Source organism: Mobula hypostoma, chromosome 1 (genome assembly GCF_963921235.1).
Source record: "Mobula hypostoma chromosome 1, sMobHyp1.1, whole genome shotgun sequence".
Lineage (NCBI taxonomy): Eukaryota > Metazoa > Chordata > Chondrichthyes > Myliobatiformes > Myliobatidae > Mobula > Mobula hypostoma.
Window position 1 is genome coordinate 179,829,493 of NC_086097.1, and position 27,274 is coordinate 179,856,766.

At 44.1% G+C, this 27,274-nt stretch overlaps 1 protein-coding gene across 2 annotated transcripts in view; it reads right to left on the reverse strand.

The window, feature by feature from the left end:
• lama3 (laminin, alpha 3) overlaps nucleotides 1-27,274 on the reverse strand; it is a 321,185-nt gene that overhangs the window by 129,166 nt on the left and 164,745 nt on the right. For both annotated transcript variants that reach the window (XM_063060575.1, XM_063060566.1), the window contains exons 29-32: nucleotides 21,619-21,716; nucleotides 4,965-5,142; nucleotides 2,554-2,680; nucleotides 1,278-1,417 (exon numbers count right to left, since the gene is read on the reverse strand). In XM_063060575.1, coding sequence (XP_062916645.1) covers nucleotides 1,278-1,417; nucleotides 2,554-2,680; nucleotides 4,965-5,142; nucleotides 21,619-21,716 — 543 coding nt within the window. The remainder of the gene's footprint in view (nucleotides 1-1,277; nucleotides 1,418-2,553; nucleotides 2,681-4,964; nucleotides 5,143-21,618; nucleotides 21,717-27,274) is intronic.

The window sequence follows — 27,274 nt, forward strand, 5'->3', positions numbered from 1 at the left end:
TGCTATTTACTGATTACTGTTCAGCAGTCAACACAACCATACCCTCAGTTCTAATCACCAAGCACCAAATCCTGGGCCTCTGTACCTCCCTCTGCAACTGGATCCTTGCCCTCCTCATCAGGAGAACACAGTTAGTGCTGATCAAAAATAACATGTCTTCGCTGACAACCAACAGCGATGCACCTCAAGGATGTGTATGAGCCCAATGCTGTACTCTCTGTACACCCATGACTGTATGGCCAGGCACATTTCAAACACCATCTACAAATTTGGTGATAACACAACTATTGTTGACAGAATCTCAGATGGTGATGAGGTGGTGTACAGGAGTGAGATAGATCAGCTGGTTGAGTGATGTTCAACAAAAACACCCTACACTCAACGTCAGTAAGACCAAGGAATTGATTGTGGACTTCAGGAAGGAAAAGTTGAGAGAACATGCACCAGTTCTCATCAAGGGATCAGCTGTAGAACAAGTGAGCAGTTACAAGTTCCTGGGTGTCAATATCTCTGAAGATCTATCCTGGTCCCACATATTGATGCACTTACAAAGAAGGGACATCAGTGGCTATATTTCAGTATGAGCTTGAGGAGATTTTGTATGCCACAAAAGGTAAGAGCGAATTTCTACAGATGTACCATTGAGATGACAGATGTACAGATGTCCTACTGGTTTCATCACCATCTGGTATGGAGGGGCCACTGCACAGGATCAGAAAACGCTGCAGAAGGTTGCAAACTCAGTTAGCTCCATCAGGGACATAAGCCTCCCAGTATCATGGACACCTTCAAAAGTCGATGCCTCAAAAAAGTGGCATCTATCACTAAGGAGCCCCATCACTCAGGACATGCCCTCGTCTCATTGGTACCATTGAGGAGGAGGTACAGGAGCATGAAGACACAACTCAGCATTTCAGGAGCAGTGTCTTGCCCTCAGCCATCAGATTTCTGAATGGAAAACGAGACCATGAACACTACCTCAAAACTTATTGTCTCTCCTTTTGCACTACTTATTTAATTTATATTTTATATATATCTTATTGTAATTTATAGTTTTTTTTCTAATGCATTGTACTGCTACCATAAAACAACATAATTCATGACATATGCCAGTGATATTAAACCAGATTCTGATTCCTCATCTCCCATTGCAGACCCTGATTCACTGTGCAGTATTTGTTCCCAGGATATTTTTTGATTTGCTGTTGAAACTCAGTCACTATTGTAATACAGGTATTGCAGCTTAAAAGCATCACTGGTGTCAGCCCAGAACTTACCACCCAAAGTGCCTTGTCCTTGGGAACAGTGAGGGTTAAGAACACCTCTTGATTCCTTAAATCAAACTCTATTCTCTTTGCTGATATGACCTGGGTGCGACACCCAAAAGCATGTGGGCAGAAGAAAGCACTGAAGGATCCTAGAAAGGAAACAAACACATGGTTTTTAAGGAATTTTCTGGCAACCAAAAGTAAATCCAGACTTGTTCCATTATTCTGCATCATAATTCCATTCCCCCGCCTTCATTCCATCCCCTCCTAAAGTCTACCTCTAATAAAATTCAGCAATGCAATTTCTCATATTTTTAATTAAACCCTCAGAACTCAGATCCATATTCCCACTGCCATATGTATGATGGGAGGACTTTTCCATGTCAGCATGTCCCCATTGACCCTCATCAATTTTTATCGATGCACCATAGAAAGCATTTTATCCTGATTGGTATGGCAACAGCTCTGCCCAGGACTACAAGAAACTGCAGAGAGCTATGGACACAGAACAGCACATCGTGGAAACCACCCTCTCCTCTGTCGACTCATAAACACAACAGATTCTTCAGATGCTGGAAATCCAGAGCAATACACACAAAATGAGAAACTAATAATTCCCTCTACGTACTCTGTCTACACCTCTCACTGACTCAGTGGAAAAGCCAACACAATCAAAGACCCCACCTACCCGGACATTCTCTCTTCTTCTCCTCACACCCCTTTCCCCTTATTGGGAGGAAGATGCAAAAGCACACCACCAGGCTCAACAAAAGCTTCTATCCCACTATTAAAAGAATATTGAATAGTCCCCTAATATGATAAAATGGACTCTTGGCCTCACAATCTAGCTAGTTGCACCTTATTATCTGCCTGCACTGCACTTTCTCTGTCACAGTAATACTTGATTCTGCATTCAGTTATTGTTTTCCATTGATGTATGGTATTATGAAATGGCCTTTGTGGATGACATGTAAAGCAAAGTTTCTCCTGTAAGATGACAATAATAAACCAATTCACTTCCAGTTGTTTGGCTCTCCTGTCTCTCTACCTCAACTAGAAAAACCTGCTTCTCTCTATCTATCCTGCTGAATTTTTTCATCACCTTGAACACCTCCATCAGATCTCCCCTTACCTTTCACACACAGACACAACAAGACCACCATGCTCATAATTGACCAGTCAATCCCTCCTTTCTATCCTGCACGCATTGGCTGATCCTTCCTTCCTGAGGTGTGCACTTTAGAACAGATTGTACAACAGCACGGTCTGCTCATGTCTAACTCACCACTGTAGGGGCCAGTTCCATCCACCGTCACCTTCACTGGGAATGTTGCATACAAAGGCTGATAAAAATGTACAAGAACCACATATTTGCCTGCGTTTGGCACTCTGGTGTTAAAGGTGATCTGATTCTGTGGAATGAAAAAAAACATTTTATATAAAAACATCTTGTGTTTCAGTTCCTGAAATGCCATAAAGTGCTCTTTCTCTTTCATTGCCTTGTGTTAATGCTTCCCTGTTTGGGCTTTGGTAGATTAGTTGGATTAGCCTGATCCACAGCTCAAGAGACGGAAGTTCAAGCCCACCTTTGCCTCTTGGGTTATAAAACTGGTCCATTAAATAAATATGGAATAGACAGCTAGTCTATAAAGTGAAGGGTCATGCCAAAGCAGATTGAGAGATCAAGAGTTCATCTTTATCACACAAGAGATCGTTTCAAGGTTGTATACCAGCAGGACAAAAGTTGTCCTTGAACAGAGTGGCAGGTGTTTTCAAACATTTGTATCTTTTGCCTAATGGGAGGCACTGTGTATAGCAGTTGGGAAGTTATATGACATTATATAAGACGGTAATGAGTCTGCATTTGGAGTATTGTGTATAGTTTTGGTCACCCTGCTATAGTGTTGGTGCGTGGTCAAGTGGTTAAGGCGTTCGTCTAGTTCGGTAGGAAACTTTGTCACATGGTGTGAGCAGAATTATCTGCAGCTTAATGTGAAAAATACTAAGGAGCTGGTGGTAGACCTGAGGCGAGCTAAGGTACCGGTGACCCCTGTCTCCATCCAGGGGGTCAGTGTGGACATGGTGGAGGATTACAAATACCTAGGGATAAGAATTGACAATAAACTGGACTGGTCAAAGAACACTGAAGCTGTCTACAAGAAGGGTCAGAGCCGTCTCTATTTCCTGAGGAGACTGAGATCCTTTAACATCTGCCGGACGATGCTGAGGATGTTCTACGAGTCTGTGGTGGGCAGTGCTATCATGTTTGCTGTTGTGTGCTGGGGCAGCAGGCTGAGGGTAGCAGACACCAACAGAATCAACAAACTCATTCGTAAGGCCAGTGACGTTATAGGGATGGAACTGGACTCTCTCACAGTGGTGTCTGAAAAGAGGATGCTGTCTAAGTTGCATGCCATCTTGGTCAATGTCTCCCATCCACTACATAATGTACTGGGTGGGCACAGGAGTACATTCAGCCAGAGACTCATTCCACCGAGATGCAGCACAGAGCATCATAGGAAGTCATTCCTGCCTGTGGCCATCAAACTTTACAACTCCTCCCTTGGAGGGTCAGACACCCTGAGCTGATAGGCTGGTCCTGGACTTATTTCATAATTTACTGGCATAATTTACATATTCCTATTTAACTATTTATGGTTCTATTACTATTTATTATTTATGGTGCAACTGTAACAAAAACCAATTTCCCCCGGGATCAATAAAGTATGACTATGACTATTTGAAGGTTGCTAGTTCAAGCCTTGGCTGAGGCAGTGTGTGTGTCCTTGAGCAAGGCACTTAACCACACATTCCTCTGCGACAACACCGGTGCCAAGCTGTATGGGTCCTAATGCCCTTCTCTTGGACAACATCGGTGACGTGGAGAGGGGAGACTTGCAGCATGGGCAACTGCTGGTCTTCCATAGTACCTTGCCCAGGCCTGTGCCCTGGAAACCTTCCAAGGCGCAAATCCATGATCTCATGAGACTAACAGACGCCTATGTGAGAAAAACGTTAAGCTAGAAAGAGAGCCCAAAAGGTTTACAGATTGTTGTCTGGACTTGGGAACCTGAGTTACAAGGGGAGGTTGCACAGAGTAGAACTTTATTTCCTGGATTGAGGGGTGATCTGATAAGAGGCATATAAGGTCATGAGGGGCATAGATAAGGTTGAACCACATAGATTTTAGGTTAAAGCACACAGACAAGGTTAAAGCACATAGATAAAAACAAGAGGGCATAGGTTTAAGATCAGACATGGAAGATTTATAAGGAACATTGGGCAGCTTCTTCACACAAAGGGTGGCACATATTTGGAATGAGCTGCTAGAAATAGTGGTTGAGATGGGCACATGAGCAATATTTGGAAGAAATCCAGTTACGTTCATGATCTGGAGAGGCTGAGAGTGCTGTAGACCAAATGCCTACAGATGGGACTAGCATACAGGGCAATGCTGTCAGCATGGAACACTACGGTGGAGGGGTCTCCATGAATCCACAACTGGAATGCATTCACAATCTTTGGCAATTTCTTGCAGCCTTGAGCAGAGCATTTGCCATGTCCGGATAGGAATCTTTCTACGATGCGTCTCTAATCATTGGTGAGTCCTGGTCACACCAGTGTTGGGATGGAAGTCAATTAGTAAGCACTTCAGGTGAACACAAAACTAAGGACAATATCAAAACTGTTGATTACCTCAGGTGATTTCAGCAAAATAATGTCTCCGGGTTCCACCATGGTGGGAGGATGCTGGGACAGGATCTGTGGATCATTGGAAGAGTGGGGTTGGAAATGATCACTGGCTATTGAAAGTTCCCCTTCCCCTACTCTCACAGCGGACACTGGTGTTTCATACTTGGATGCAACACATGAGCTGTTGAGAATTGAAACATAAAGATGTTATTGTTTATAAATATAACATTACAGTATATGGAAAATCATTATTGAACATCGAACAGTATAGTAGAGATCTGGGCCATTCAGCCCATCATGTCTGTCCTGAACATGATGTTGAATTAAAGTAAATCTCCTCTGCCTGCACATGATCCCTGTCATTCCATTCCCTCCATATTCACGTCTGTCCAACAGCCCGTTAAACACCACTGTTGCATCTACTTCCACCACATCTCCAGACAACACATTCCAGTCACCCATCACTCTCTGTGTAAAAAAACTTACCCTGCACATCTCTTTTAAACTTTCCACCTTTCATTTCAAATGCATTTCCTTCAGTACTTACATTTCGACTGAAAAAGATTTTAACCCTACTTATCCCCCTCATAATTTTATAATCTTCTATCAGGCATCAACATGACTTCCTGACTCTCCTCAATACCCCACCGATGAGGGCAAGCAGAGCACACATTTTCTTTGCTACTGCATCTACATGTTTTGCCAATTTCATTGACATCATAAACCCTCTGAACATCAAAGCCATTAAGGATCCTGTCATTAACTATACTTTTATACAATGCTGTGCAAGTCCGTGTTCAAAATAGGCAGACAGATTTGTCTATCAAGGTCATTACCAAAGGTACTTAGCAAGAGAACCATAAGACCATAAGCCCTAGGAGCAGAATTAGACTACTGGGCTTATCAAGTCTGCTCCACCATTCCGTCATGGCTGATTCATTATCCCTCTTAAGCCCATTCTCCTGCCTTCTCCCTGTTATCTTTGATGCCCTGATTAATCAAGAACATATCATCTTCCACCTTAAATATACCCAATGACTTAGCTTGACCGATGCCTTATAAAGCTTCGGCATTACATCCTTGCTTTTGTGTTCTCGTCTTCTCAGAACGAATGCAAACATTGCATTTGCCTTCCTTTCCACTGACTCAGCCTGCAAGCTACCCTTTAAGGAATCTTGCATGAGGACTCCCAAGTTCCTTTGCACCTCTGAGTTTTGAATTTTCTCCTCATTTACAAAATAGCTCACACCTTTATTCCTTCAGCCAAAGTACATGAGCATGCGCTTCCCTAGGGTCATAGAAAAGTACAGCAGAGAAACAGGCTCTTTGGCCCATCCAGTCCATGCCGAACTACTTAATGCCTACTCCCATCGACCTGCATTGGGAAAATAGCCCTCCATAGAAAGAGGCTTTGAGGAAAGAGAGCTGAATAAAGGGTGTAAAGGTAGTAAGGTAGAAAGGCTAAAATGCGTGTACTTCAATGCAAGAAGCATCAGGAACAAAGGTGATGAACTGAGAGCTTGGATACATACATGGAATTATGATGTAGTGGCCGTTACAGAGACTTGGCTGGCACCAGGGCAGGAATGGACTCTCAATATTCCTGGATTTCAGTGCTTTAAAGGGGCTGGGGGGGGGATGGGAAAGGGGAGCAGGGGTGGCATTACTGGTCAGGGATACTATTACAGCTACAGAAAGGGTGGGTAATGTAGCAGGATCCTCTTTTGAGTCAGTATGGGTGGAAGTCAGGAACAGGAAGGGAGCAGTTACTCTATTGGGAGTATTCTATAGGCCCCCTGGTAGCAGCAGAGATACCGAGGAGCAGATTGGGAGGCAGATTTTGGAAAGGCACAAAAATAACAGGGTTGTTATCATGGGTGACTTTAACTTCCCTAATATTGATTGGCACCTGATTAGTTCCAATGGTTTAGACGGGGCAGAGTTTGTTAAGTGTGTCCAGGACGGATTCCTGTCACAGTATGTTGACAGGCCGACTAGGAAGAAAGCCATACTAGATCTAGTACTAGGTAACAAACCGGGTCAGGTCACAGATCTCTCAGTGGGAGAGCATCTGGGGGACAGTGACCACCGCTCCCTGGCCTTTAACATTATCATGGTAAAGGATAGAATCAGAGAGGCCAGGAAATTTTTTTAAGTCGGGAAGGGTAAATTATGAGGCTATAAGGCTGGAACTTGCGGGTGTGAATTGGGATGATGTTTTTGCAGGGAAATGTACTATCGACCTGTGGTCGATGTTTAGGGATCTCTTGCAGGATGTTAGGGATAAATTTGTTCCGGTGAGGAAGATAAAGAATGGTAGGGTGAAGGAACCATGGGTGACAAGTGAGGTGGAAAATCTAGTCAGGTGGAAGAAGGCAGCATACATGAGGTTTAGGAAGCAAGGATCAGCTGGGTCTATTGAGGAATATAGGGTAGCAAGAAAGGAGCTTAAGAAGGGGCTGAGAAGAGCAAGAAGAGGGCATGAGAAGGCCTTGGCAAGTAGGGTAAAGGAAAACCCCAAGGCATTCTTCAATTACGTGAAGAACAAAAGGATGACAGGAGTGAAGGTAGGAGCAATTAGAGATAAAGGTGGGAAGATGTGCCTGGAGGCTGTGGAAGTGAGCGAGGTCCTCAATGAATACTTCTCTTCGGTATTCACCAATGAGAGGGAACTTGATGATGGTGAGGACAATATGAGTGAGGTTAATGTTATGGAGCATGTTGATATTAAGGGAGAGGAGGTGTTGGAGTTGTTAAAATACATTAGGACAGATAAGTCCCCGGGGCCTGACAGAATATTTCCCGGGCTACTCCATGAGGCAAGGGAAGAGATTGCTGAGCCTCTGGCTAGGATCTTTATGTCCTCGTTGTCCATGGGAATGGCACTGAAGGATTGGAGGGAGGCGAACGTTGTCCCCTTGTTCAAAAAAGGTAGTAGGAATAGTCCGGGTAATTATAGACCAGTGAGCCTTCTGTCTGTGGTGGGAAAGCTGTTGGAAAAGATTCTTAGAGATAGGATCTATGGGCATTTAGATAGTCATGGTCTGATCAGGGACATTCAGCATGGCTTTGTGAAGGACAGATCGTATCTAACAAGCCTGATAGAATTCTTTGAGGTGACCAGGCATATAGATGAGGGTAGTGCAGTGGATGTGATCTACATGGATTTTAGTAAAGCATTTGACAAGGTTCCACATGGTAGGCTTATTCAGAAAGTCAGAAGGCATGGGATCCAGGGAAATTTGGCCAGGTGGATTTAGAATTGGCTTGCCTGCAGAAAGCAGAGGGTCGTGGTAGAGGGAGTACATTCGGATTGGAGGGTTGAGACTAGTGGTGCCCCACAAGGATTGGTTCTGGGACCTCTACTTTTCCTGATTTTTATTAACGACCTGGATGTGGGGGTAGAAGGGTGGGCTGGCAAGTCTGCAGATGACACAAAGGTTGGTGATGTTGTGGATAGTGTAGAGGATTGCTGAAGATTGCAGAGAGACATTGATAGGATGCAGAAGTGGGCTGAGAAGTGGCAGATGGAGTTCAACCCAGAGAAGTGTGAGGTGGTACACTTTGGAAGGATAAACTCCAAGGCAGAGTACAAAGTAAATAGCAGGATACTTGGTAGTGTGGAGGAGCAGAGGGATCTCGGGGTACATGTCCACAGATCCCTGAAAGTTGCCTCACAGGTAGATAGGGTACTTAAGAAAGCTTATGGGTGTTAGCTTTCATAATTCAAGGGATAGAGTTTAAGAGTCGCGAGATAATAATGCAGCTCTAAAAAACTCTGGTTAGGCCACACTTGGAGTACTGTGTCCAGTTCTGGTCACCTCACTATAGGAAGGATGTGGAAGCATTGGAAAGGGTACAGAGGATGCTGCCTGGTTTAGAGAGTATGCATTATGATCAGAGATTAAGAGAGCTAGGGCTTTACTCTTTGGAGAGAAGGAGGATGAGAGGAGACATGATAGAGGTATACAAGATATTAAGAGGAATAGCTAGAGTGGACAGCCAGCGCCTCTTCCCCAGGGCACCACTGCTCAGTACAAGAGGACATGGCTTTAAGGTAAGGGGTGGGAAGTTCAAGGGGGATATTAGAGGAAGGTTTTTGACTCAGAAAGTGGTTGGTGCGTGGAATGCACTGCCTGAGTCAGTGGTGGAGGCAGATACACTAGTGAAATTTAAGAGACTACTGGACAGGTAAATGGAGGAATTTAAGGTGGGGTGTTATATAGGAGGCAGGGTTTAAGGGTTGGCAGAACATTGTGGGCTGAAGGGCCTGTACTGTGCTGTACTATTCTATGTTCTATATATTCCACTATATTCCATCTGCCATTTCATTGCCCATTCCCCTAATCTGTCCAAGTCCTTCTGCAGACACCCTGCTTCCTCAACACTACCTGCCCTTCCACCTATCTTCATATTGTCCACAAACATGTCCACAATGACATAGAATGTGAGAAGAAGCAGTCCCCTGCAGCACACCATCAGTCACTGGCAGCAGCTCTTTCCCTTCTGCCAGTCAGCCAATCTTCTATTTATGCTAATATTTTTCTTGTAATACCACAGGCTCTTACTTTGTTAAGCAGCCTCATGTGTGGCACCTTGTCAAAGGCTTTCTGAAAATCCAAATAAACAACATCCACTGACTCTCCTTTCTCTGTACTGTCTGGTATTTCCTCAAAGAATTCCAATAGATTTGTCAGTAAGATTTCCCCTTTACAAAACCATGCTGATTTTGGCCTATTTTATTATTTGCCACTAAGTACCACAAAATCGCATCCTTGATAATAGACTCCAACATCTTCCCAATCACTGAAGTCAGGCTAACCAGCCTATAATTTCCTTCCTTCTGCCTCCCATACTTACTAAGTGGCATTGGAACTCACAAGTGCCCCCTGACATTCTTGCATTCATGGAACTCAGCTCGTGTTTTCCACAGTGAAGACTGATGCAAATTACTTATTAAGTTCCTCCATCATTTCTTTATCCCCCATTACTACCTCTCCAGTGTCATTTTTCAGTGGTCCAATATCCACTCTCACCTCTCTTTCACTCCTTGTATATTTGGAAAAACTTCTGGTATCCTCTTTTACATTATTGGCCAACTTACCTTCATATTTCATCTTTTCTCTCTTTATGGCTTTTTAGTACGGGTACTTCTTCCTATAGATGCTGCCTGGCCTGCTGCGTTCACCAGCATTTTTTGTGTGTGTTGCTTGAATGTCCAGCATCTGCAGATTTCTTCATGTCTTAGTTGCCTTCTGTTGGTTTTCAAAAGCTTCCCAATACTCTAACTTCCCACTAATTTTTACTATATTATAACCACTCTCTTTTGCTGTTATACTGTCTTTGACCCCCTGACAGCCACGGTTGCCTCATCCTCCCTTTGGAATACTTCATCTTTGGGATGTATCTTTCCTGTGCCCCAAAACGCTAGCCATTGCCGTTCTGCCATCACCCTTGCTAATGTCCCCTTCCAATCAAATTTGGCCAATTCTCTCAGGTCTTTGTAATTCCCTCTACCCCACTGAAATATTAATACATCTTGTTTTAGCTACTGTAGGGTCAATACTATGATTGCTGCTTTCTAAGGGTTCCTTTAGCTTAAGCTCTGTAATCAAATTTGGGTCATTACATAAGACCCAATTCAGAATTGCAGTTCCCACGGTGCACTCAACCATAGGCTGCTCTAAAAAGCCATCACATAGGCATTCTACAACTTCCCTCTGTTGGGATCCTGCAACAACCCGTTTTTCCCAATCTACTTGAATATCGTAATCCCCCATGATTATCGCAACATTGCCTTTTTTATCTCCCATTGTAATTTGTAGCCCACATTCAAGCTATTGTTTGGAGGCCTGTATATACTCCCTGGATATGAAACCCTTGCAGTTTCATAATTCTACCCACAAGGATTTTACATCTTCCAATCCTATATCACCTCTATCTAAGGATCTAATTTCATTTTTTACCAATAGACCCCCCCCCCACCCCATCTGCCTACCTGCTTGTCCTTTCAATATAATGTGTACCCTTGGATGTTAAGCTCCCAACTATGAACTTCTTTCAGCTACAACTCAGTGATGCCCACAACATCATAGCTGCCGATCTGTAACTGTACTACAAGATCATCCACTTTATTCTGTATACTCAAAATATAACACCTTCAGTCCTGTATTCATCACTGTTTTTGCTTCTGGCCCCCTGTTACACTTTAACTCATCCCACTGACTGCAATTGTGTGCTATCATCTGCCTGTCCTTCTGCATAGTCTCACTACACACTGCATCTACTTGAAAACCAACTATCCCATCCTCAGCCCTATCACTCTGGTTCCCATCCCCCTGCCCAATTAGTTTAAACCCTGCCCTACAGCTCCAGCAAACTGACCCATAAAGATATTGGTCCTCCTCAGGTTTAGACGTAACTGTTCCTTTCGTACAGGTCATACCTTCCCCAGAAGAGATCCCAATGATCCAGAAATCTGAAACACTGTCCTCTGCACCAGTTTCCTCAGGCATACATTTGTCTGCCAAATGTTCCTGTTCTTACCCTAAATGGCTCATGGCACAGTCAGCAATCTGGCAGTCCTGCCTTTCAGCTTTCTACTTAACTCCCTAAAATCTCTCCCCAGGGTCTCCTTGCCTTTTCTACCTATGTCATTGTACCAAGACTTCTGGCTGCTCGCACTCCCTTTGAAAATGACGTAGACCTGGTCCGAGACATCCCTGACTCTGACACTTGGGAGGCAAAATACCATCTGGGTGTCTCTATCACGTTCACAGAATCTGCCTTTGCTCCTCTAATTATGGAACACCCCCACCCCCATCACTACTGCACTCTTCTTCTCCTCCTCCCTTCCTTTCTGAAACACAGAGCCAGACCCAGTGCCAGAGACCTGGTTACTGCAGCTTCCCCCGGTAGGTTCCCACCCAATATTATCCAAAGCGGTACACTTATTAACAAGGAATGCCACATGGTCACTCTGCATTGTCAGAGACCTGCCTCCTGCATCTGAGGAGTGACCATCTCCCCGTAGCTGCTACCTATCACCTCATTATTTTCCCGTATGAGCAGAAGGTCACTGAGCTGCAGCTCCTGTTCCCGAACACGGTCTCTAACGAGCTGTAGCTCAATGCACTTCATGTAGATATAGTTATCAGAGAGACTGGAGGTATAGTTATTGTGTAGAAGTAGTTATCAGGGAGACTAGATTTCCCACATCTCACACAAGGAACATACCACTTCCTCTAGCTCTATTCTCAGCACGCTAGCTATATACTAGCAGAAAAAAAACTTATTAGAAACTTTCTTACTTACTTACTTAAAACCCCCGCCTGTGTTTGCCCAAGCCTGTTGAGTCAAAGCCAGACCACTCTAACAACGTCCCATTCCAAAAACGGCCACTCCGCTTACATCTCCTTTCTTTTTATTGGCCCCATACTGATAGCTGTCAACCAAGAATGTTGGAAGCAGCTGAACTCTCTTTAAACCTCGCACTGTGTCAACCAACCAACAATCTCTTGCGCTGATTGCCACCCATTGAGAAAAAAGCCGAAAGCACCCAAGCTCATATAAACCTAGGTAGTGGAAGCAGATTTACGAGGAATCTCTTGAGGGAAAATAAATATTGGAAGGGTAGAAAATTGCAGGGCTTAGTGAAAGAGCTGCAGCGGGAGATGTATAAGATAGGGTTCTTGAGGTGCTAGGACAAGCATGGTGGGCCAAATGGCCCTCCCTGTGGGATTTTTCTGTGAGAAAGCAACATTAATGTGGTGCACAGGGAGTTTTCACAGACTGGAGTCTGCCAGGCCTTTGTGTCCCAGTGCTTCCTGATTTAATCAGTCTTGCCTGTGTTTATTTCTTTCATTCATCTGCCTTACAATGCAAGTCATTTATATCTGAGTAATTTGAATAAATAAGGTTATTCTATGGACGCTATCTGAAATCGATGCACAAATGCCTATTACAATCACACTTTTGTTTCCCTTTCACAGGAACGCAATCTCAGCATTAAGCGAAAACATTACAACCACTGTTTACTTGAAGGTTGTTTTTAAATCGATGCCAAAAGTAAACTTGTGTATTTTGTAGATTAATTGGCAGGTTTATGTAGTTAATTGTTGGATCAGAGTAACATTTGGCCTACTGGAAATAGATTGTACTTAGTTATTCCTTAAAAGCCCTTTCAAATGCAATTGCTCACAGGATATGAACACTTCTGGCAATTCCTGCCAACTCTAATTGTCTCTGATCTGAAGAGATAATTAAGATTCAACTACAAAGTGTCACAGTAGTGCAGAGGGTATAGCTACTGCCTCACGGGTCCAAAGTCCTAGGTTCGATCCTGACCTCAGATGCTGTCTGTGTGTAGTTTGCAGGTTCTCTCCGTGATTGTTGAATGCTCCACATCTGAGAGTCATGAGGTAGATGGGTTAATTGGCCACTGTAAATTGTTCCTAGTTTGTAGGATAGTGGTAGAATTGTGGCGATTTAGCTGGGGAATGGCCAGGCCTCAAGAGCCAACATCTACATTGTAGGCAAATGGATTCCTTCTCTGTTGTGAGGAATCAGAGAATATGGCACCTGGAGTGGGTCTGGAATCACATATAGACCAGAATGGGTAAGGACAACAGCTTCCTCCTCTGAAGGCATAAGAGATTCTGCAAATACTGGAAATCTTGAGCAACACACACAAAATCCTGAAGGAACTGAGCAAATGAGGCAACATCAGTCTGAAATGAGGCAACATAAACAGTTAATTGCTCATTCCCCTCCAGCCTGACGCCTCTGAGTTCCTCCAGGATTTTGTGTGTCTTGCACCTCTGAAGGAAATAGATTGGTTGTTACAAAATCCAATAACGTTGTGCCTACCCTTTTATTGCAAACTAAAATTTTCCACCTTCTGAGTGATATTTCAAACCCAAATCCAGAGTCCAGGACTCTTGGAGACACAACAGACTGCAAAGCACTTCCCTCCTTTGTCTCTTGTTCAAGATCCACCTACAGGATGCCCTGGAGAGATATCACTTCTACCTGCTGTTGTTACAACAAAGATCTCCAAATACTGTACCCTGACTCTATCCTGTCTCCCTTAGTCAAGTCTCTTCCCATCTGCATCAGGGACAACTCACTCTTTGACACTTCTGATTCTCTGGCCCCATCTTCACTGCGGTTGTTCCATTTTTATATATCTTAATTCAGAAAAGTCTTAAAGCCCTTTGCTTCTGTTTGCAACGAAGATCCAACCAGTTCCCCTCCACTAACACTCATCCATTGCTTCAGAGTCCAGGACACTTGGCTCCAGTAACAACCACCATGCCACCATTCCCTGTATGAAATATTCTCCTAACCTCTCTTGTTCTAAGGAGAACAGTCCCAGATTCTCAGTCTTTGCTGGTGCTCCCTCACCCCTGGAACTCTTCTGGACAATGCTTTCCATTCCAAGGCCTCAACACGCTTCCTGAAGAGGAGCCCGCAGATTTGACCAAAGTATTCCAGCTGGGATATAATGAAAATGTTCTTCCAGTCACAGCAGAGCCACACTCTGTCAACCTGCACTATTTGTCCACTGTAAAGTACCCTCAGCTGTGTAACTGAATGATAGAGTGAGGCATTGATCGTGTGGATAGTCAGAGGCTTCTTCCCAGGGCTGAAGTGGCTTAGATGAGAGGGCACAGTTTTAAGGTGCTTGGAAGTAGGTACAGAGGAGATGTCAGGGGTAAGTTTATTTTTACACAGAGAGTGGTGAATGTGTGGAATGGGCTGCTGGCAATGGTGGTGGAAAAGGATACAATAGGGTCTGAAGAGATTCCTGGATAGGTACATGGAGCTTAGAAAAATAGAGGGCTGGGGGCAACCTTAGATAACTTCTAAGTACGTACATGTTTGGCAGAGCATTGTGGGCTGAAGGGCCTGCATTGTGCTGTAGGTTTTCTATGTTATTAGATATAGGAATAGAATTTTTCCCTTCAGCCCACTGAGTCTCTCTGCTATTTGATCATAGTTGATTTTTTTTTTCAAACCCATTCTCCCATCTTCTCCCCCTGACCAACCAATCCAGAGGAATTGCTGGGAATTTTGGGAGAAGTACAATTGTATTAGAGTAAGATTACTGTAAATGGGTGGTGTGGTCTCATTGGTCAAAGGATTTCTTTCTGTATTGTATCTCTATGTGTGCAATCATGAAGGTGGCACGTTGGTGGTTCTACTTTGTCAAGAGTTCGAGAAGATGGCACGTAATCAAAGACTGTTGCATATTTCCACAATGTATGGTGGGGAGTATTCTGACTAGCTCCAGCACAGCCTGATATGGTGGTGTGGACGATCCAATACACAGGATCACAAGAGGCTGCAGAGATTTGTAGACTCAGGCAGCTCCATCAAGGTACAGGCCTCCATACCATCGATGACATCTTTCAGAGGCAATGCCTCAAGAAGGCAGCACCCAGCCCTAAGGATCTTCGCCATCTGGGACATGCTCTCTTTTCATTACCACCACCAGAGACCAGGTACAGGAGCCTGAAGACTTACACTCAGTGATTTAGGACCAGCTTCTTCCCTTCCACCATCCCAATTCTGAATGGTCCATGAATCCATAACACAACTTCATTATTCCTTTCATTTTTGCAATACCTTTAAATATTTTTTGTAATATATAGTAATTTTATGCTCTTGCATAATACTACTGCCACAAAACAATAATTTTCACATCATATGTCAGTGATAATAAATCTAATTCTGAATTTGACTCTATGAAAAGTGGTAAGAATGATGAGGCTCCTCTTGCGTGACAACTGGCCTTGGCTTGGCTTGAAGAAACAGGTTTTTTTATTCTAACTACTAATCAGCTGTGTATTGAACTGAAACTTTGCAGAGTCTGCCTCTATTCTAAACCGCACCCACAGTTGGAATTTGCTCCAAGTTCTGGAGAACTTGCCAAGTTTGGACAAGATTGGGAATTTATATGGAAATTAGGCAGATAGAGATTAATGCACATTTTCGGTGGTGCATTAATCATCTAAATTCAAAAATGTACCGTGGGGTGCATATAGCCAACAGACAGACTGGAGCTGACAAATGTAAGGTAGCAGCACTGGGCAATGGTTATTAGGACCAAGACTAACACCACAGCTCCTGTGGCTTTCAGTGGCATCATGTCCCACCCTCTCAATGTCCTGTGGTTAGCAAGAGCTGAAACTTTAACGGATCTAACGTGCTCTACAGTGTGCTGCAGATAGAGAATGGGTTCTCTGCAGAGTGACATCTCCTGGGCCCCACTATTTCTGCTCATTATTCACACAGCCAAATTCCCAAAGGTTGGTACCTGCGTGCAACAGAGGGAGTGGTTGAGGCAGGTTCAATAACAAATTTTAAAGGACAATTGAACAGTTTAATGGATTGGAAAGGTTTAGAAGGTTATGGAAATAGATATAGCTTGGATGGGGCATTTTGGTCGACATGGACTGTTGGGCCATAACGCTTGTTTCTGTGCTGCGTGAATCGATGATACCCTTTGCAAGGGAACTAGGGATAGCATCAACACTCACTCTCCAGTAACCACCCATGCCCAAGGCCATTTGGCCCATTCCATCAGTACCCTCTGTCTTAAAGTGCCCTCCAATCAGACCCATCTCAACCTGCATTAATTCTGGATTCAAGCACCTTATTGAAATTAATCCAATCTTTTTCAGTAAATTCTGATTAAATCTGTATTCTCTTTCAGCTCAAGAAAGTCAGACTGGATGTAGAAAAATATCTAACTGAGGAGAGCAATGTCATAATTCATCAACCATTCCTCAACCCCAACTAGAACACAGCGCAAAGAGCAGTACAGCACAGGAACAGGGCCTGTAGCTTGCCATGTCTGTGCTGAACATGATACCAATTAGACTATATCTTTTCTGCCTGAGCATGATCCATGCCCTTGCATTCCCTGCATGTGCCTGTCGAAAACACCTCTATCAAGGATCACCCTTATCCACCATACACAGTTATGTGTGTTAGGAATCTGCTGTGGTGCGTTGACATGATGTGCAACTTAAAAAAAACAACATTCAGTAATTCTAAGAATAAAGAATTATATAAAAAATAAACTTTGAAGGTAAATAACAGATATAGAATAAAATGTGCATCAATGCATAAACACCAGAATGTACTTATAATGTAAAGTGCAGTTTCAAAAGTGGTTTCAAGTGTTTACAATGCAGTGACAATGGATAATAGAGAGTGTGATGGGGGTGGTTAACTAGGATGCTTGATCAGATTAACTGCCTGGGGAGGGCATGAAACTTTTGTTTGAATAGCCCTATACTGCTTTCCAGAAGGGAGCTATTGGTAAAAGCAGTTTGCTGAGTGGGTAGTGTCTACAAAGAATTTGTCATGAATACATACTAGTCCTGTAGTGATGGTAGATTGCAGCCAACTATCTTGATATCTGCATTCACCACCACCTCCGGCAGCCTGTTCTAGGTACCAGCACTCTCTGTGTAAAAAATACTTGCCCCTTACATCTCCCCTCTCTCACCTTAAATGTGTGTTCTCTAGTATTTGACATTTCTACATGGGAGAAATATTGTGGCTCTTTATTCTATCCATACCTCTCAAAACTATCAGGTTTCCCGTCAGCCTCCGTTACTCCAGAGAAAACAACCCAAGTATTGTCCAACTTTTCCGTATAACTCATATCCTCTCACACAGGCAGCATCCAGGTGAACTTCCGCACCCTCTCTAAAGCCTCCACAATCTGGCTATGGGATTGCTTCGAGTCGGTGAACTGGGGCGTGTTCATCAGAGATTCGTAACAAATGCACCATGGTTGTCACAGACTTTATAACAACAGTCGTAGATGAGTGTGTCCCCACAAAATCATTCAGTCTTCCCCAACCAGAAGCCCTGAATGAACTATGAGATCTGCAATCTGCTGAGGACTGATCTGATGACCAATTAAAATACAAGAGGTCCAGGTACGACCTCCAGAAAGCCATCTCGTGTGCAAAATTCCAGACCAAACTGGAGTCACTGAAGGATGCTCAGCCCCTGTGGCAGGACTTGAATGCAACATAGGTGACAACAAAACTTAACTCCCAAATGAGCTCAATGCCTCTTATGCTTGCTTTGACCTCCAAAACATGGAGGAATCTTCATGAATTTCCACAGCTCCCGAAGAACCTGTGATTTCAGTCTCTGAGGCCGTGAGAGCATCCTTCAGGAGGGGGATCCCATAGAAAGCATCTCCCCGTACAGGTACCTGGCCGAATACTAAAAACCTGTGCTGATCGACTGGCTGGAGTGTTCACTGAGGTCTTTAAGATCTCAATTCCACAGTCTGAGGTCCCTACCTGCCCCAAGCAGTCTTCAATTATATACCAGTGCCTAAGAAGAAAGTGGTAACCTGCCACAATAACTACCATCCAGTAGCACTTACATCCACTTGATTAAGTGCTCTGAGAGGTTGATGATGAAATGTATCAACTCTTGCCTAGGAAGCGAGTTGGATCTGCTCCAATTTGCTTATCATCACAACAGGCCAACAGCAGATGCCATTTCATTGATTTTTCACTCAACCCACCTCCAAGAGGACCACAACCTTGCTGTAGGGTTTGGAGGCTTGTGTTCCTCAATGACCTGGAGAGCTATGTTGGCTGGAGTCAGGGCCTTGTACTGTGACTCTTGGTCGGGTCACACAAGCCAAACAGGTCAAAGGACGAAGAGGCCAGACCAAGAGTGGTCTACCGCTCCTCCAGGCCTGGGGGTTTAGCACAGGGCTAACCCTGACAGGTTAAAAAAAAATGTCACGGAAACAGCAGTGAAGAACCTATATCTGTAAGCGACGGTATTCCCCAGTCTCCACCTGGGATTTGCATGACTGACAGTACTGAAAAACGAGATGTAGCTACTGGCACAATGACGGAAGCCATGAGCACCACCAAGATCAAGGCCAAAATTGATTTTTGGAATGTACGAACCATGCACAACACTGGCAAGCTAGCACAGATAACTGCAGAAATATGTCATTACAACCTACGTATACTGGGCATTAGTGAAAGCAGATGGACAGGGTCTGCATACTAAAGGCAGCAACTTTTGAAACAGTTTACACTCAGGAAGGGAAGATGGTCATGATGGTGTAGCTATCATTTTGACGAAAGGCATTGAGAGGTGCTTGTTGGAGTGGAAACCAACCTACACTAGGCTGGTGAGAGTCAGGCTGAAAGGGAAGCAAGTGAACATGACTGTGATCCATTGCTACGCTCTACCTAATGACAGTGACGTCTAATCAAATCAAGTTTAATGATCATTCAAACCATACATGGGTACAGCTAAATGAGACAGTGTTCCTCTGGGGTCAAGGTGCAAAAACATACACGTACATTCAAAATAGCAAGAGAGGGAAAAAGAAAGAACATAGTCACACAAGAAAGCACATTTTTAGTCCAAGACCCTGAGCAAATTGATGGTTCCTGGCAGTCCAGCCTGTAATTCCACCAATCCAGCACTACAGGGCAGCACTGACAGAAGAGGCCAACACCAGCCGATCACAAGCGCCACGCTACACCACCTCCAGCGTTTCCTCACCTGGACTGGAGCAGCAAACGAGAGGTGACAATGCTACTTCACCTCCTGTCTCAGCACCAAACAAGGGAAACAAACCTGTGGCTATTAATATCCAACGGGGTTTTGCGATCGCAAAAGAAATGTCCAGGACAGTTACTCATAGCAATACTGCATGCCACCTTTGCACACAACCCCAGTGCCTTCAAGTAACAGGCACGGTCTGCACCCAGGTCAGCTCCTCCTAACCCAATCTGGCCCTGCTCCCACTGCCCAGTGGCCCAACTTCTGCTCCCATGGCTCAGTGGCTCCATTCTTCTCCCTAAGCCTGGCGGATGACCTCTCCTCCCTCACAGCACAGTGGACTGGCTGGCCTCCCATTCTCTGAACTGCCAGCCAGTTCATACAACACCCCAGCCAGCTACTCTGAACAATGAGCAGCTCACTGCTGTATCTATGGCTATTGGAGTCCAGTATAGTCTTACAATAAAAAAACACTTTTAACTAAAAAAAGCTCCTTTGGTTGGCCCCCAAGAGGTTGCTGTATCTATATGCACTGCCATCTACCAGAAGTATTGAAGAAAGGACATTTTTTACAAACAGCTGCAATTGGAGGTAGAGTTAACACCACACCATGACATAATCATCGTCATGGGAGATCTAAATGCTAAAATGGGAAATTACAACTCCCACTTCACTCGGGTCATGGGCACACAAGGATGTGGAATGGTGAAATTCCAGTGGAATTCTGTGCCATGAACAACCTGGTCATAGGATAGACCCTCTTTCCACACCATGAAACCCACAAACTAACATGGTGCTCACCCAATGGACGTGACAAGAACCAGAAAGACCATTTAATGATCAATGGTACATGGAGACGATCCTTGTAGGATGTAAAGGTGAAGAGAGGAGCAGATACAGGAAGTAATCATCACCTTGTTGTAGCAGTGATGAAACTCAAGCTGAGAAGCACTGGGACCAGAACACATGTACAAAGACATATTGATGTTGAAAAGCTCAAAGACACCAGTGTGAGATCTGCCTTCACCATTCAGCTTAAGAACAGATTCCAGGCTTTGCAAGACATTGATGAGGAAGTGTACACAGGATTGACACAATGTGGAAAGGGTTTGCCTCAGTCATGGGAGAACAGCAAGGCTTGTCTGAGATATCGAGCTGGAAAGGAGAACAAAGAATGGATACAAAGCATGGACAGCCTTAGAGGAAAGACGGAAAATTAAGAAGAAAGTGTTAGATGCAAACTCAACATGAATCAAGGTGAAACTTCAACTAGCACATACTGAAGCTGCCAAGAAAGTGAAGAGACTAGTAAGAAAGGATAAGGGGTTCTACATGGGAGATCTTGCAGAGGAGGCCGAAGCAGCAGCCAATCGAGGTGAAATACCATTGGTAAGCAGTAAGATCCAGGCCAGATCCAGTGCTCTTGTGAGAGATAAGAATGGTCTGCTTTTAACAACTGAGAAAGAGCAAGAAGCACAATGGATAGATTATTTAGTCATAGTCATACTTTATTGATCCCGGGGGAAATTGGTTAAAGTGAATTTTAGTGAATTACTGAATAGACCACCACCAAATGAAGAACCTGACATACAAGAGGCACCAGACGACCTCGACATCAACACAGGTCCACCCAAGAAAGAAGAGATAGTCGCTGCGATTAAACCATTAAAGTACAGCAAAGCTTGAGGACAGGACAACTTGAATACGAACTGTTCAAAGCTGCAGCAGCCATCCTGCAACCACCGTTTTACTATAATCTGGGAACAAGGACAAGTACCCAAGGACTGGACAAAGGAAGCTATTGTTAGGATCCCCAGGAAAGGAGCACGAAGTGATTGCAACAATTACACTTTTGTCAGTACTCAGCAAGATTCTCGCCAAAGTCACTGTCCAATGGATTATGGATGCTGTTGAAGTGTGTTTGAGGAAACAGCAAGTTTGTGTCAGGAGAAACAGAGGCTGTGTCAACCAGATCTTCACGCTGCGTAACTTCATTGTACAGTGCATAGAGTGGCAGAGACAACTATATGTGAATTTCCCTGACCACATGACATGATGTGAAGAAGAATGAATGAACAACACTTACCTCCTGTTTGTGATGGGTCCATGAATGGCAACACAATGGATTTTCGGTTCCACGTATTCGATGCAGAATTCAGTAACTGGTATTAAGTAAACTTGGTGCTAGAGGTGGAAAGGAACAAAGAAAAGTAACTATCAGTACCAAGTTAGTTTAAAACAAAACACCTGAGCAAATCAATTGTCACAGTTGTGTTATCATTTGAGGACATTGATCACATTCAATATCCTTACAAGGACACAAGAAAGAGGAACAGGGTTAGGCTTCGTGGCCCCTCAGACTTGTCCCACCATTCAATGTGATCATGGCTGATTAATGCTGGCCTCTTCCATGCACATTCCCCATTGCCCTCAGTTTCCTAATCATTTAAATATTATTTAAATAACATCTCCATCTTCAGTATAGCTGACATAACCCAAATATAATCTTATAAAATCAAGAGGGGGTATAGATAGTGTTAATGCACACAGTTTTCTTACCCCTGAGAAAGGGGATCAAAATTTAGAAGGCACAGCTGTAAGGTGAGAGGAGAAAGATTTAGACCATAAGACATAGAAGCAGAATTAGGCCATTCTGTCCATCAGATCTGCTCTGCCATTTCAACATGGCTCATCCATTTCTCCCTCTACCCCATACTCCTCCATTCTCCCTGTAACCTTTCACTCCCTGACTAATCAAGAAACTATCAACCTCCATCTTAAACATATCCAATGACTTGGCCTCACAGTCCCCCATGACAACAAATTCCACAGATTCACCACCCTATGTCTAAAGAAATTCCTCATCATCTCCATTCTAAATGGACATCCCTCTATCCTGAGGTTGTGCCCTCTGGTTCTAGGCTCCCCACCATAGGAAACATCCTCTCCACATCCACTCTATCTAGGCCTTTCAATATTTGATATTCAATGAGATTCCCCCCTCATTCTTCTAAATTCCAGCGGGTAAAGGCCCAAAGTAATCATTCGCTCCTCATACAATAAGTCTTTCATTCCCAAAATCATTCTTGCGAACCTCCTCTCAACCTTCTTCAATGTCAGCACATTCTTTCTTAAATAAGTGTCCAAAATTACTCACAATACTCCATGAAGCCTCACCAATGCCTTGTACAGCCTTAGCATTGCATCCTTTTCTAGTCTTCTCGAACTGAATGCTAACATTGCATTTGCCTTCCTCACCATCAACTCAATCTGCAAATTAGCCTTTAGGGAATTCTGCACAAGGACATTCAAGTCCCTTGCACCTTGGATTTCTGAATTTTTTTTCCCTGTTTAGAAAATAGTCTCTGCTTTTATTCCTTCTACTGAAGTGCATGACCGTACACTTCCCAACATTGTATTCCATCTGCCACCTCTTTGCCCATTCTCCCAATCTGTACAAGTCCTTCTGCAGCCTCCTTACTTGCTCAACATTACCTGCCCCTCCACCCACCTTCAAATCACCTACAAACTTGGCCACAAAACCATCAAGTGTCTTCTACAGTGAAGACTGATGCAAAATACTCCACTGTTTCCTTGTCCCCCTATTACTACCTCTCCAGTGTCATTTTTCAGCGGTCCAATATCCACCCTCATCTCTCTTTTACTCCTTATGTATCTGAAAAAACTTTTGGTACCTTCTTTGACATTGTTGGCTAGCTTACCTTCATGTTTTATCTTTTCATCCTTATGGCTCTTTTTGTTGCCTTCTGTTGGTTTTTAAAAGTTTCCAAATCTCCAACTTCCCACTAATTCTTGCTCTGTTATAATGCCTTCTCTTTGGCTTTTGTGTTGGCTTTGACTTCTCGTTAGCCATGGTTGTATCATCCTGCTTTAAAAATTCTTTTTCTTCTTTGGGATGTATCAATCTTTCACCTTCTGAATTGCTCCCAGAAACTCCAGCCATTGCTGCTCTGCTGTCAACCCTGCTAATGTCCCCTTTCAATCAACTTTGACTCACTCCCCTCTCATGCCTTTGTAATTCCTTTTACTCCACTGTAATACTGATACATCTGACTTTACCTTCTCCCTCTCAAATTGCAAGGTGAATTGTATCATAGCATGATCATTGCCTCCTCAGGGTTCCTTTACTTTGAAATCCTAATCAAATCCAATTCATTATACAACACTCAATCCAGAATAGGTGGGCTCAACCAGGTGATCATCCAGATGGCATTTCTGAGCAAGCTGTTCTAAAAAAAAAATCTTGTAGGCATTCTGCAAATTCTCTGTCTTGAGATCCAGCACCAATCTAATTTTCCCAATCCACCTGTATATTGAAATCCCTATCGTATCATTGCCCTTTATACCTGCCTTTTCTATCTCCCGTTGTAATTTGTAGCCCACATCCTGGCAACTGTTCAGAGCCCCGTGAGGGTCTTTTTACTCTACCCACAAGGACTCTGCATCTTCTGAGACTTTTGTCACTTCTTTTGAAGGATTTGATTTCTTTTTTTTACTAACAGAGCCACCCCATCCCCTCGGCTACCTGCCTGTCTTTTCAATACAATGTGTACCCTTGGATGTTAAGCTCCCAACTATGATCTTCTTTCAGCTACAACTCGCTGATGCCCACAACATCATATCTACCCATCTCTAACTGCGCGACAAGACCATCTACTTCATTCCATATACTGCGTGCAAACATAACATCTTCAGTCTTGTACTTGTCTGCCTTTTTGATTTTGTCCCCGTTACACTGCAACTCATCCCATTGACTGCCCTTTTGCCCATGTCCTTCCTGACAGTTTCACTGCACACGACCTCTGCTTGTAAACTAACAGCTCTAATCTAACCCCATCACTCCGGTCCCCAACACCCTGCCAATATAGTTTACCCTCACCAATAGCTCTAGCAAACTTGCCCCCAGGGATAATTCTCCCCCTTGGGTTCAGGTGTAACTCGTCCCTTTGCACAGGTCATACCTCCCCAGAAGAGATCCCAATGATCCAGAAATCCGAAGCCCTGCCCCCTGCAAGGGTTCCACAGCCATGTGTTCATCCGCCAAATCATCCTATTCCTATCTTTACTGGCTCGTGGTACAGGCAGAAGTCCAGAGACTGTTACCCTGGAGGTCCTGTTTTTCAGCTTTCTACCTAGCTCCCCAAATTCTCTCTCCAGGACCTCTTCCCTTTTCCTACCTATGTCATTGGTGCCAATACGTACAAAGACTTCTGGCTGCCTACCCTCCCCTTGAGAATATCATGGACTTGATCTGAGACATCCCTTATCCTGGTATCTGAGGTAAAAAGGAACTTGATGGGTAACTGAGCTGTTAGAGGAAGTGGCTGAGGCAGGTGCTGGAACATTGAAAAGACAGGCAAACGTAAAAAGATAATAGTTGGGATGTCACGTTACAGTTGCGCGGAACACTACTTAGGGTGCAATCTGCATACAGTACTGTGTGCTGTTCCGGTCGCCATACCACAGTGAAGGTGTGACAGGCTGGTGGGGGTGCAGGAAAGGTTCACAAGGATGTTATCTGCATTGGAGGGATTAATTTATAAGAAGAGGCTCCATTGTCCGGGAGTGTTTTCCCTGGAGTAAGGGAGGTTAAATGGCAACGTGATAGAGGTATTGATGGAGTAGAGAGCTAGTGTGTGTTTCCCACGCTATGAGTGTCTAAAACTAGAGGGCACAGGTTTAAAGGAGGTCGGACGGATAAATTTTTCACACCAAGTCGTTGGTACCTGGAATGCGCTGCCAGAGGGGATGGTGATGGCAGAATAGTAACAACCTTTCAGAGACATAAAATGAGTGGAGCATAGAGGGATGGGGAACTAACAGAGGTGAGGGAAATTAGTGTAAGTAGGCATGGTGATCAGCAGAGATACAGTGGGCTGAACAGTTCTCTCGTGCACTAAAACTAACCTCTTGATTTTTCATTCTATCCTTACACCTTATTTGTCTGCCTGCACTGCACTTCCTCTGTAACTGTGACACTATTCTCTGCATACTGTTAACCCACACCACCAGGTTCAGGAACAGCTACTTGCCTTCAACTGTACAGTTCAGAACCAACCAGCACAATGCTAATGCATTGTTGCTTGGATTGGGGAGCATGTCTTATGAGAATAGGTTGAGCGAACTCGGCCTTTTCTCCTTGGAGCGACGGAGGATGAGAGGTGACCTGATAGAGGTGTATAAGATGATGAGAGGCACTGATTGTGTGGATAGTCAGAGACTTTTTCCCAGTGCTGAAATGGCTAGCACGAGAAGGCATAGTTTTAAGGTGCTTGGAAGTAGGTACAGAGGAGATGTCAGGGGTAAGTTTTTTTACTCAGAGTGGTGAGTGCATGGAATGGCCTGCCAGCAATGGTGGTGGAGGCGGATACGATAGGGTCTTTTAAGAGACTTTTGGATAGGTACATGGAGCTTAGAAAAATAGAGGGCTATAGGTAAGCCTAGTAATTAGTGGGGGAGGAGAAGATGGCGGCACGACGCAGCGCGTGCGGCCTCTCCGGTGAATGATATCGTATTTGGTAAGTAGGTACTGTGCACAATCCTGATTTGATGGAGACAGACGTGAGAAGCATGGAGAAACATCTGGAGAAACTTCTGAAATGCCTGCTTCGCTGCCGTTGCTACTGTGCGATTGAGAATCTCCGGAGGGGAAGGCCCCAAATCCTCGGCTTTGCCTATTGCTGGGGCCGGGGTTGAAGCGCTCAGCAGAGATAGTGCTCAGTGCTCGGTGTTGGAGGCTCGAAGTTTTTGGATGGACTCAAGAGTCATCTGTGGTTGGGTGCTTCCGGGGTGCTGCATCGGTAAGTTTGCGGCACTGGAGTTTCACGGCAGGAAGAGAGTTTCTCTTCCTTCTACCGTCTGCGTGAGATGATGGGACTTTCGAGAGACTTTGAGACTTTTTTTTACCGTGCCCATGGTCTGTTCTTTATCAAATTACGGTATTGCTTTGCACTGTTGTAACTATATGTTATAATTATGTGGTTTTCGTCAGTTCTTTTAGTCTTGGTTTGTCTTGTGTTTCTGTGATATCATTCTGGAGGAACATTGTATCGTTTCTTAATGCATCCATTACTAAATGACAATAAAAGTGGACAGCGTGTCCTCATAATCTAATCCAGGGGCCCCCAACCTTTTTCGCACTGCGGACCAGTTTCATATTGACAATATTCTTGCGGACCGGCCAACCGGTGGGGGGAGGGGGGTGGTGGTAGGGTTGCCAATGAAGAAGAGTAGCAGTCAAATACGTTGGGTTTACCCAGAGAAAGACTACAATGACCATGAAGCCTTGCGCGAGCACCAGTGCGCATGCGTGATTTGCGCATGGGTGTTCGTGCCGATTCTTTTCCACAAATCATTTTTGGCGATTCTGTTCGGGGGGTGGGTGTTAATCACGAACACAATATAGGTGATAAGTGGCTAATACACTCAATTTTGTTTCTAAAAGGGTTTATCTAACGAATTTAATATTAAACACACAGCGCATATTTTCCTCGCATGAATATAGCGATAAGTCAATTATCAGGGGAGCTTGAAGTAAGTGTTGAATGAACTTCTAGTAGAAGTGGTAGAGGCAGGTTCGATATTATCATTTAAAGAAAAATTGGATAGGTATATGGACAGGAAGGGAATGGAGGGTTATAGGCTGAGTGCAGGTTGGTGGGACTAGGTGAGAGTAGCGTTCAGCACGGACTAGAAGGGGAGAGATGGCCTGTTTCCGTGCT